At 57.8% G+C, this 12,268-nt stretch overlaps 1 protein-coding gene across 1 annotated transcript; it reads left to right on the top strand.

Annotated features, from left to right (window-relative positions):
* Window positions 1-761: 761 nt before the first annotated feature.
* Window positions 762-12,091, top strand: IL4I1 (interleukin 4 induced 1). The gene is made up of 8 exons (XM_034987005.1): window positions 762-892; window positions 2,891-3,035; window positions 6,617-6,855; window positions 7,474-7,586; window positions 8,135-8,336; window positions 10,117-10,185; window positions 10,522-10,658; window positions 11,161-12,091. The coding sequence occupies exons 2-8, from the start codon at window positions 2,999-3,001 to the stop codon at window positions 12,080-12,082; spliced, it is 1,719 nt and encodes a 572-aa protein (XP_034842896.1). The 5' UTR covers window positions 762-892; window positions 2,891-2,998; the 3' UTR covers window positions 12,083-12,091.
* Window positions 12,092-12,268: the final 177 nt, after the last annotated feature.

Here is a 12,268-nt window from a genome sequence, read left to right as displayed (position 1 = left end):
TCAGAGCCTTGACTAACTGCATGACCCACATCCGACCCAGATGGAGCAGCCTCAAGCCCCCCTAGAAAGTGGGAAGTCATTTGTATCTTACCCACATTGATTCATTGACATCTAGTTTGGGAGCACCTTCTATATACCAGATCCTGTTCTGGCACTGGGGTCACTAAAATGGAACTGTGTTTCTGCCCACCCAAGTTGCTGGAAGGGGCCATGCAATCGTGCTACAAGAATTTTTCTTGAGCTTGCATTTCCAATGTATCTAATTGACCTGTTTTGCATAGTGAACATTAGTAACGCTTAATTGCTTTCACATAGGTACTTCTTTAAATGAAAATACTGGGCGCCTGGGTGGCTCAGATGGTTAAGCGTCTGCCTTCGGCTCAGGTCATGATCCCAGGGTCCTGGGATCGAGTCCCGCATCGGGCTCCCTGCTCCTTGGGAGCCTGCTTCTCTCTCTCTCTCTGTCTCTCATGAATAAATAAATAAAAATCTAAAAAAAAAAAAAAAAAGATTTTAAGTGAAAATACTGAGTTCACTTATTCCCATGCCCCAAGGGACCATGGGCACCCCACTTTGGAAAACACAATCATAAATCAGGACGATGGTCCCGGTGCTCTCGCACCATGGGGAATATGGCCCCACCAGGCTTCCTGGGAGCACCAGGGAGGGGTCCCCGGGATTGCCACAGGACCAGCAGCTGACGGGGTGCCACCCTGCAGATGATGGCTGTGTTGTAACTGCAGTTTCCCTTTCCAGGAAGAAAACGCAGATGCGCTTCTTTGCCAGTCCCGACAAACGGCCTCTACTTAAGTTCCTCTTCATTAAGTAGTATGAAGACAGCAAATGTGGTGACTAAATTTGGAATCAGAGGCTTTTAAAGGCGAATCTCTCAGTAAGCTGTTATGCATTTCTTCTCCCAGTTCAGGGATAAGAGTGGCAATTAGATGTATGGTTATGGCTTTTTTTTCCGACCTCAAGGAAACCCTCATGACTCTCTCTATGGCCCAGCCACTTCCCCAGGATATGTCTCTGCCTGTCAGGCACAGCTTGGCATCAGAAGGATCAGATGTTTCAAACAGCTAGAGATTCCCAGAGCCACAGCACCCTTCATATCCTGGGGGAGGTTGAAATGAATGATTCCCAAGCAGTGGTGTGCTGGTGAATGTAAGAGTCGGCTCTCCGGGGTAGGGGAAAGCCCTGATGGGTAGCAAATGCCAATGTCCGTGGTGTAAAGACTCCCACCACGGCTGATTGCAAGCCAGGGATGTGAAGTCACTGGACGGGAATTTGGGAAATTGACACCTATAGATACAATTGGTTCACCTCAAGAGTATACATAGTAGTAAAATGTAATCAAATGATTGGGAAATGATGAGTTTTGAGTACTTAAATTCATTTTTAGTAAGATTAATCATAAGTATAATTTTTTAAAGAATGGCGTGCAAAACAAAACCAAAGATCTTAAAAATCGGTCAGCTCTTATTCACTGCCAGGAGCCAGCCCAGCACACCACTGCTGCCAAGTTTTCAGTCAACCTTGAAATTACTTGGGTGCTTGAAAAGTCCGCCCTCAGACTCTCAGGGCAAGGGCTTTCTGCAGAACTTCCCAGGGAACAAACGCCCTCAGCCTCAGAAGCCAGCCCCCAGCCAGGCTTCTCTGTCCCACACGGCCCCATGCCTGTCCCACAGACCTCACACAGTGGCACAAATCACTTCAAACAGCAGTGACTCACCTAGGCACGCACCTCACGTCCAGGCACCATCCTGGTTCAACCCCGTGACCTCCACAGGTTTCCCCACGGCAGAAACCAGACCTGGTGTACTGCTTTGCCAGGCTCGGGCCCAGCCTGGTGCTGTGGGGTCCCATTAAACCCCTCGGTTCTGAGGACACAGACCCCAAATCCAGGGACTTGAAAGTAACACTAACAAAGACCCTCAGTATCACTCAAATGCAAAGTGGGCTCCTATTTGAATTTTGATTCAAACCAACTGCCAAAAAAATTGGGGGGGGGGCACCTGGCGGCTCAGTCGGTTAAGTGTCCCAACTCTTGATCTCAGCTCAGGTCTGATTTCAGGGTCTTGAGTTCAAGCCTCGCTCTGTGCTCCATGCTGGGTGTGGAGCCTACTTGAAAAAACAATTTTTTTGAGACAGCGAAATTGGACTTTGATTTAATGCCATTTTTATTTTTATTTTTTTTAAGATTTTATTTATTTATTTATTAGCGAGCGAGAGAGAAACAGCACGAGAGAGGAGAGGGTCAGAGGGAGAAGCAGGCTCCCCGCTGAGCCAGGAGCCCGATGTGGGACTCGATCCCAGGACCCCGGGATCATGACCTGAGCCGAAGGCAGTCGCTTAACCGACTGAGCCACCCAGGCGCCCCCCTAATGCCATTTTTAAATGCAATAATGGTATTGTAGGTTTTGTTTTTTTTTTTTAAAGCAAGTACTAATCTTTTTTAAAGCAGTTGGTTGGCAAACTACAGTCCCACTTCCTGTTTTTGTAAATAAAGTTTTATTGGAACACAGCCACGCCAATTCATTATACATGTTGTGGCTACTTGGAGGGCAGAGTTGAGTAGGCAAGATGGAGACAGTGTGGCCCCCAAAGCCCCAAATATTTACAGAAAATGTTTGTAGACCTCTGTTTTAGAGAAACATCCTAAAGTATTTACCTACAAAATAACAAGATGTCTGGGATTTGCTGTAAAATAATGCAGTGGGGGAGGGAGAAAATGTAAATGAAACAAGATGGGCTAGGAGGCGATGGATGCACTTGGGTTCATCATCCCAGTCTCTCTGTTTTTATGTATGTTTGAAATTTGCATAATAAAAAGCTTTTGAGCAGGGAGGACCTGCCCTCCACAGCCTCCCAATTGCTCTGACTTCACCAGGACCCTGGCACCTTTGGTCTAACGGGAATCAGGACAAAGCTACTACCATTGACCCCGTTTCCGTACACGCCCGACGATGACTTCTGTCCCGGGCTAACCAGAAAGGCCATGGGCGCTGAGAGAGCCCCCCAGAGCCAGCCATGCTGTGAGTGCCCCCCAATGGGGCCCAGGGGTTCTGGAAAGGGGAAGGAGGGGCAGGAGGGCTCTGCGGGAAGGGGGACTCTGTCCGGGAGTCAGGCCATAGATTAAGGGCCTCAGGTAAGTCTGTCCTCTGCTCTCTGAGCCTCTCCCTGATCCAGGTCTGGACCCCTGACTTCCACCTGGGGCCCTGGGCATCCCCTGGGCAGGCCTTACCCCCTCAGACACTTGGTGAAAGTTTTAGTAGCGACCACTCACAGTCTTTGAACTGCCTCAGAGAGAATAATATGGTAAAGCTCGAGCCCTGTCCCCCGCACAACTGTGTGGCCCCCAGTATTTCTTGTCCTGCCAGCTGTACCCAGGTCTCTGTCCTGGACCATAGCTGGCTGCTTGTGGAACTTCCATTAAACATCAACCTGAGCTTAGCCCGGTGGTTCTTAGGGCGATTTTGCCTCCCCTTCCCCTGGGAATGATTGACAGTGTCTGGAGACATTTGTGGTGGTCACAGCTCGAGGGACAAGTGCTACTGGCATCTAGTGGGTAAAGGCCAGTGAGGTTGTTCAACATCCTACAACGCACAGGATGACCCCCACAAAGATGGCCCCAGATGTCAACGGTGATGAGGCAGACAGACCCTGGCCTGGCCCCCTCCCTAGTTCACGAGCCCGAGCTTGCTGCTGACGAACAAGCGTTTCAGAACATGGGCCTGGAGCCAGGCTGCTGGGATCCAACCCAGGTGCTGCCGCTTCTCAGCTGGTGACCTCTCTGGACCTCAGTTTTCTCCACTGTAAAAAGGGCACAGCTAAGCCCACCTTGTCAGAATCCTTACTGGAGTAAATGAAGTAAAATGTATGAAGTATCTGGGACGTGGTAGTAAATAGCACCCGTAGGCATTTCATAGGGAGCCCTGCCCTAACAGGATCCCTACTCTCAGGCGCTCTTGGCTCCCAACCCTGGGTCGCCTCATGAGTTGGGTTCCTCTCCCTCCCTTTCCCTGCCCTGCTGACGCCTTGAAGTTGGCATTTCTTTTTTTTTTTATAAATTTTTTTTTTTTTTTTAAGATTTATCTATTTTGACAGAGAGAGACAGCGAGAGAGAGAACACAAGCAGGGGGAGTGGGAGAGGGAGAAGCAGGCTTCCCGCCAAGCAGGGAGCCCGATGCGGGGCTCGATCCCAGGACCCTGGGATCATGACCTGAGCCGAAGGCAGACGCTTAACGACTGAGCCACCCAGGCGCCCCATGAAGTTGGCATTTCACTTAGAGTCCAGGAGGCGAGCCAGGGGTGTGCCCGGAGCCAGGAGGCTTTGAACAGAAATCCTGTGTGGGAGAGAAACGAGCGGGGTCGGCTCAGGGACCCCAGCAGGGCCCCCCAAGCTGTTTTGGGGACCAACACTCTTGCCTAGACAAGTGCAGGAGTTCATGGCTCTGCTGCCTCCACCCCTTTCTGTTTCCATGGTATGGCTGCTCGCTTTCTCCGTGCCGACATTGCCTTGAGGAAGTAGAGCAGATGGGCCTCTCGCCGGGGGCCAGCAGGACCCCCGGCTCTGTCATTCCCCATTGTGGGACCCGGGGCATGAGCCTTGCCCTCGGCGGGCCGGGTTCCCCTCCAACAAGGTCCCTGGGGTTAGAGGCGCGATCATGCCATGAGCTCGTGCAGCTACTGTGAGTAGAGTCAAGCATGGTGGTGCTCAGATGCCCCGCGTCACCGGGAAGGAAGCAGGCAGGGGCGGCCGGGAAAGGCCTTCCCACTCGGAGGCCTTGGGCAAGTCCTGGGGTCTTCCCCTGCCTGCTCCCTCTCCATCTCTCAGATCCCTCCTCTGCCAAGTGCAACGCTGTGAGGCCCACAGTGAGCGCAAAGCACTGAGCCAGGACCACCTTAGTGGGTCCTCACCGTGGGGACGGCAGTCTCTGCCGTTTGTGCTGACTTGTGCCCTTCGCTTTCTTGGCATTCGGTCTCGAGGCTCAAGGCTCTGTCCAGCGGATTGTTTCCTTCTTGGCTGCTCCTCCCAGGCCCCCGCATCATGTTTTCTGACTCATGCTCCCCTCCCGCCCCCCATCCTCCATCAAACCACATCCCTCTTTGATGTACACTTTCGGATTTTCCCATCTTGTTGCTGCAGAGGATCTGCTGCTTCTGGCCTTACTCCTCACCAGCTGCCTGGTGCCCTCTGCCCCTGCCCCAGGAAAAATCTCCGAAGTTGTGTCTTCTACCTCCACCCACTTCAGGGGACCTACCACATGTGCCCTTGGCTAGAGCCCCCAAAGCCGAGGGACCCTTGCTGCCACAAGTGGAGAGACTCATTGGAGAGCCCGGTCATCTTGTTCTTCTCACTGCCTGACCTCAGGAAAAAAGCACCCCACATATAGGGGTGGTGAGGGCTAAGGCCAGAGGCAAAGAGGCAGAGGCTCCTGCGGCCTTTTGGCTGAGGTGCCCCCGGCACCCTAGCCTGAGCCGAGCACCACAGCTGAGCATCTCAGTGCAGGGATGGGATGGATGAGCACACATCCAGGGCTGCTCCTTGTGCAGGGCTGGGGAGCAGGGGGTCACTCCTTGAGCCCCTCCCGGTACCCCCCATGGTGGTAGCAGCGGGCATTTCCTAAGGAGCAAGTTGTAGTATTGACCCAGGTGCTTGTTCACAGGGCCTGACCTGGACTCAGTGCCTTATCCTCCCCACATTTTAATGGCCCCCACTTGACAGCTGCAGACCAGAACCATGGAGGCAGGCACCGGGCTCAGGACCGCGGCAGGCTGGCCTCAGAGACTGAGGCTCAGAGCAGCCGTGAGGGAGGGCAGTGGAGCCAGCAAGGGCCCTTCAGGGCACAGCGACAGCTGACACAGAGGAGGACTCGGAGGCCGTCACAGGGAACATGCAACCCCAAGGGCAGACACAGGGACCCCGAGACCAGGCCCCCTTAGCATGGTTACCTGAGCATTTATTTCCGGTCTTCTAACCGCCCCAGAACTATTTGGGGCAAAAGGAAGAAAATAGACTGATTCGTTTCCTCTCAGCCCCCCTTCCCCACCACCCACCCTCTCCAGCCTCAGCTAAACTCTGAGCACCTGACCCTACAACCCAGGAGAGTAGTTTCATTTCCCCGCCACAGATTTCCCAGACGGAGGGGAGGGCGGGGCTCAGCTGGTTTAAGGACAGGCGAAGGGGGACGGGGCAGACCAGTGGGAGCGACAGAGGACAGAGGTGCTGCTGCTGTCCACGGAGAGCCAAGGTAGAGAGGAGGCTGCAGAGACTGGGACCCTCAGAAACAGACACTTGGGGACAGGGAGGGCAGAGGAGAGGGGAAGAGAGAAGAGAAAGGAGTGCAGGGAGGGGTACCGAAGGGCAGCTAGGTGAGCACAGAACAGGAGACAGCTAGATGGGATAGATGGAGGGATGAGGCCGTAGGCGCGGCCAGGCCCCTGTCACAGTGACCCTTGCCTCCCCTCCAAACTAGACACCATCTCCCACCAAGAGTTATGGCCTCATTAGGTAAGTAAGCAAGGGGCCACGGGGACAGGGGGTACGGAGCCCAATTTTCTCCCCACACGTACCTACTGACCTGCCCACTGACCCCGTCCCTCCTCCCTCCAGCCCGGTACCTCCTCGTCCTGGTCTCCATCTTCCTCAGCCTGGTGGCCTCCCTGGATTGGAAGGCTTCCCACAGCGAGGATCCCTTTGAAAAATGTATGCATGATCCTGACTACGAGGTGCTGCTCAAGGTTGTGACCTTGGGGCTCAATCGGACCTCGAAGCCTCAGAGGGTGATTGTGGTTGGTGCTGGTGCAGCTGGGCTGGTAGCTGCCAAGGTGCTCAGTGATGCGGGACACAAGGTGAGAAGTGCCGCTTGTCATCTACCTTGAGTTTCCTGCAGCAGGCTGGGAGTCCTGGGTATAGGGGCCTGGCTACATCCCGGTTAAGGGGCTGGTAGCAAGTGGGGAGAAGAGATGTGCTTTGCTGCTTGGTCTGGGGAGTGAAACCCAGAGGGAGGCTGAGAGGCCTTTGATTTCCCTGTCCTGCTCTCTCTCATTCCTGAGGGAATTCCCTCTGAATGTCCTCCAACCTCCTGGGGGGAATTTGTGTTGGTGGAGATGGAAATTCCACTCAAGGAGAAGTGCCCCCTGAGGTCTAACCACTGCCTCTGTCACTGAAATCCAAAAATGAGAATGGGCTGGGCCAGGACCTCTGTGCCTGCAAGAAATCTCCCCACTTTCCGGGCTGGGAAGTCCCTTTGCAATATGACTTGCCGTCTTCCTGCTGCAGTCTGGAGAGTGTCATATTTTAAGTGTTTGCTATGACATTTGTTCAGCTCCTCTCACTTGTCCATAAAGAAGGGGGTCCTTCTCTAGTTGAGGTCTCTGCTGCCGTGGGGATGGGAGGCTGGGTGGGGGTGGGGGGGGTCAGTGGGAGGAGCTGAAGGGCCCTACTTGCTGTCCCCCCCCATCCCCCAGGTCACCATCCTGGAGGCAGACAACAGGATCGGGGGCCGCATCTTCACCTACCGGGACCGGAAGACGGGCTGGATTGGGGAGCTGGGAGCCATGCGCATGCCCAGCTCGCATAGGTGAGGCCTGACCAGGCAGCCAGGCGGGCACCGAGGCCACCCCCAGTCCCATGGCTATGCTCAGACTCAGCCAGATCCCCAACTCCATCCCCACTCCAGTGCCAGGCTGAACTTCAACTCTGACCCCAAACCCAAAACCCCAATCAAGTTGCGTCAAGACTCCACCTCCCCCTCTGTCCTGATCTACCTTCAAGATCTCCCAGCTCCAGCCCCACCACGTCCAGCCAGAGCGCCAGACCCCAATCCTGTCCCTTCCCCATGACAAGCCCCCACCCAACCCAGACTCTGTCCCCAGTCCCACTTCAGCCCCAGTGAAAGCCAGCTCCCACTCCAAACACAATCCCAAACCGCTACACCTTCAGCCTTCCAGCCTTGAGCCTTGTTCCCATTTCATCCCAGGCCCCAGCACCCATGACCCCAACTCTAGCCCCACTGCAGCCTCATGCCCATCCCCAAGCCCCCGGAGAGGGGCCTTGACCCCCCCTCCACACACACACACCGACACACACGCCCTGCCTGATCCTCACGGGCCTCTCCGGCTCCTTCAGGATCCTCCACGAGCTCTGCAAGAGCCTGGGGCTCAACCTGACCAAATTCACTCAGTATGATGAGAACACGTGGATAGAAGTGAACAACCTGAAGCTGCGGAACTACGTGGTGGAGAAGATGCCTGAGAAGCTGGGCTACAAACTGCGCCCCAGGGAGAAGGGCCACTCGCCCGAAGAAATCTACCAGATGGCTCTCAACCGGGTAGGCAGCCGTCCCCCACTCCCCTCTGCGCTCTGCCCTCTGCCCAGCCTCCTCCGTGCCTGGCTGCTTGTCTCTCTCATTCCTCCCATCTGCAGTCTCCCGTCGCTGGCTCTTCCATCTGTGGTTTCCCATAAATGCTGCTCATCCCCAGAGCTCCATCAGCCTTTGGTCTCTGATCCCCTACACACACACACACACACACACACTCCGGACAGCCTCACCTTCTACATCTTTGGCGTAAACTTTGACCTGCAGGCTGATGTCTTCCCCATCCATCTCTGGAGACCCAGCCTTCTGTCTGTGCCCACCCTGGCCGTACCCCGGGACCCGCCAGCTCCCAGTGAGCTCAGCATCGTTCCCTAACCTCACTCATATTCCCACGTTCTCCCCTCTCATAATGGCCCCATCACCCCCACCCCAGTCACAGGCAGACAGACCCCCAGGTGCCATCCTAGCTCCCTCCCTCTCCCTTCCACCATCAGTGCCTCCCTGCCCCATCCTTCCTGTCCGCTGATCGCTTGCACTGTTCCCACCTCTCGGTCCCCAGAGCCCCTGCTCCAGCTCAGGTTTCATCCTTTACCCTGGACCTTCACCCTGCTCCTCCCCTGCTCACAGCCCCCTATGGCTCCCCAGCACCTTAGCCTCAGGTTCAAGCCCTGAATGGTCTGGTCTCTCTCACACCCCCAGCCTCATCTTCTCTCCTCCAAGAAATTTTTGTTACCCCTCAAAGCCCTCATGGTGGCCTTAACACCCCAGCTCCGTACTCCTTCATACCCACTGTGCTCCTGCACCATCCTGCACCCACGCCCTTGCTTGCTCTTGCTTCCCGCCCTGCCTGAAAGGCCTTTTCCCTTTCTCTCCCAGAGAACCCTGCTCATCCCCCAAGAACCAGCTCCAACGTCCCCTCCTCCAGGAAGCCTTCCTTGGTGCCCTCAGGGAAGAGCAGGCCTTGACCTCCTCTGGGAGCTCCTAATTGTTTATCTCCCCTCTGGGACAAGGGTGGGCACCAAGTCCAGGCCATTTCTGTGCCCTGGCACCGTCCAGTTCAGGGAGCCTAGGGAGACTCGAGGTGAATGATGAGTGAGTGAGTGAAGGGGCACATCCTTTGGCGAGTTCCCTGATCTCAAGGGAGAAGCCAGGTGGACAGCGAAGAGGGCTAAAGTGAGACGGGGCTGTCAGGAAGGGAAGGGACTTGACTAGCACGGTAAAGGGTGGCTACTTGTGTTTCAGGCAGAGATGAAGCAGGGGAACCAGTGCAGATGGGGGCGGGAGGTGCTGGGCACTGCACATAGGGCTGCCGAACTGGAGCTTCCCTAAGAGATGGTGACCGAGGGGCTGGCTGAGGGTGCGACTCTGCGGCTCCAGGCACTGGGGAGCCACGGCAGGGCTTTGGGCGGGGGAAGAACCAGTTCTGTCTGTGCCCACAGGGATCCGGGTGACAATCACTAAGCACCAGCAGGATACAGCATTGACTCACAGGCTAGGACAGATGCAGACCAAACCATGCCCAATGGGGATGAGCGTGACACTGTCAGGGTGGGCTGAGGCTGGGGCAGGAGGGGCCGTAACGACTTGGGGAGACTTTACAGAGTGGCGACAGTGAATTGCAGTGGAGGGCAAGGCCAAGGGCACAGCATGGGCAAAGGCCTGGCGGCTTGAACAAGAGTGGCAAATGGCTGGCCATGGGCAGGTGCAGGGAGAGACCCCAGCTTTGCACTCCAAGTCTGGCCTCTGCAGTCCTGCCCCTGGAGCTCAGCGTTGTCCTCTTGTTCCACCACAGGCCCTCAAAGATCTCAAGACACTGGGCTGCAGAAAGGCAATGAAGAAGTTTGAAAGGCACACGCTCCTGGTGAGTGGGGGTCTCAGCGTCGCTGAGAAACCTGAACAAGGAGGGTGCCCGTGGGACAGTAGCCCTGGAGTCAGAAGGCGGAAATCCTGGACTCCAGGCCTGCCGTGGACCCCCTGCCTCACCCCAGGGCAGCACACGGCTCCCTCCCTGGGCTTGCTTCCGTCATCTGTCACAAAAGGGGGCACTGGATCGCCAAGCTTCAGAGAACCGTACTAAGCTCACGGTCATGTCACGGAACCAAGTGGCTCAGCCTGGGAGGGACCCCCGTGGGGGTGGGGACAGAGCCGGAGGTGCAGCCGGCTTGGGTCCTGACCCGGGCGTGCGCCCGTCCTGCAGGAATACCTCGTCGGGGAGGGGAACCTGAGCCAGCCCGCCGTGAGGCTCCTGGGAGACGTGATGTCCAAGGACGGCTTCTTCTATCTCAGCTTCGCCGAGGCCCTAAGGGCCCACAGCTGCCTCAGCGACCGGCTCCGGTGAGGGGCGGGGCCAGCTGGCAGGGGCGGGGCCGACGAGGGCCCCGGCGCTCGCGTAACGGGGTGGGCGGGGCCGTCGGCGTTGGGTGAGGCCGGGCTGATGGGAAGATGAGAAGGGGCTCCCGTGTCTGGCCACACGGGCCTCCTCATCCCGGGTCCTCGGGCGGAACTGGGTAGGAAAGGTTCCCGGAGAAAGGCGCGGCCCAGAGGAGAAGAGGGGCGGTGCCCGGGTCAGACACTTCTCTGCTCCCTGGTCCTCGGGGGACGTCGGGGACTGGCGAGGGCCGGGGTAGACGGGTGGGCGGGGTCAGCGAGGGGCCGGCAGGTGACGGGGCCGGCAAGGGAGTGGGCGGGGCCTGCGAGAAGGGGCGGGGCAAGAAGGGACCCGGCAGGCGAAAACTAGAACCCGGACCGGGAGTGCGCCGGGATGGGGCCCGCGGGGAGGAGCCGGCGAGGAGGGCAGTGCCCGAGCTCCGGCATCACGCTCCCGCCCCGCCCGCAGGTACAGCCGCATCGTGGGCGGCTGGGACCTGCTGCCGCGCGCGCTGCTGAGCTCGCTGTCCGGGCCGGTGCTGCTGCACGCGCCCGTCGTGGCGATAACGCAGGGGACGCACGATGTGCGCGTGCACATCGCCAGCTCGCGCAGGGCCCGGAGTCTGAAGGCCATGACCGCCGACGTGGTGCTGCTGACGGCGAGCGGGCCGGCGCTGCAGCGCATTACCTTCTCGCCGCCGCTGTCGCGCAGGCGGCAGGAGGCGCTGCGCGCGCTGCACTACGTTGCGGCCACCAAGGTGTTCCTGAGCTTCCGCCGGCCCTTCTGGCACGACGAGCACATCGAGGGCGGCCACTCGAGCACCGCCCGCCCGTCGCGCGTGATATTCTACCCGCCGCCGGGCGAGGGCGCGCTGCTGCTAGCCTCGTACACGTGGTCGGACGCGGCGGCCTCGTTCGCCGGCCTGAGGCCGGAAGACGCGATGCGCGTGGCGCTCGACGACGTGGCGGCGCTGCACGGGCCCACTGTGTACCGGCTGTGGGACGGCAGCGGCATCGTCAAGCGCTGGGCCGAGGACCCGCACAGCCAGGGCGGCTTCGTGGTGCAGCCGCCGCTGCTCTGGCGTGAGGACCAGGAAGAGGGGCCGGACTTCGACTGGGCGGTCCCCTACGGCCGCATCTACTTCGCGGGTGAGCACACGGCCTACCCGCACGGCTGGGTGGAGACCGCTGTCAAGTCGGCGCTGCGTGCGGCGGTGTTGATCAACAGCCGAGACGGGCACGTGCTGGTCGACAGCGACACCGAGGATGGGGTTGTGCGCCTGGTGCCCAGCCGTCCCCGCTGCGAGTTCGAAAAGGCTGACGCCACCCCCTCCCCGGCTGCACAGAGGATAACCGCTCAGCACACCACCCACAAGAGCCCCGAGCATTAAAAGTATTTTCAGAAAAAGCCGTGTGCTCCTGCCCTCCCCCTGGGTTCAGTCGCTTCCCCCGTTGTGTGGAGCAAAGCCATTAGCCTTAGCGGCAGAAGCGGCCGCGCCTATTCTGGAGCCCCCAGAAGCTGTCCTCCTCTTCCCTGGGTGGTGGGGCTCCGCTGGGGCCGGGGGGGGGGGACAGGA

The sequence above is a fragment of the Mirounga leonina genome, unplaced genomic scaffold (genome assembly GCF_011800145.1).
Source record: "Mirounga leonina isolate KUSES-001 unplaced genomic scaffold, KU_Mleo_1.0 Mir_376, whole genome shotgun sequence".
In the NCBI taxonomy this organism is placed as follows: Eukaryota; Metazoa; Chordata; class Mammalia; order Carnivora; family Phocidae; genus Mirounga; species Mirounga leonina.
Note: the sequence above shows the minus strand (reverse complement) of the source record. Positions and strands in the feature narration are given on the sequence as shown.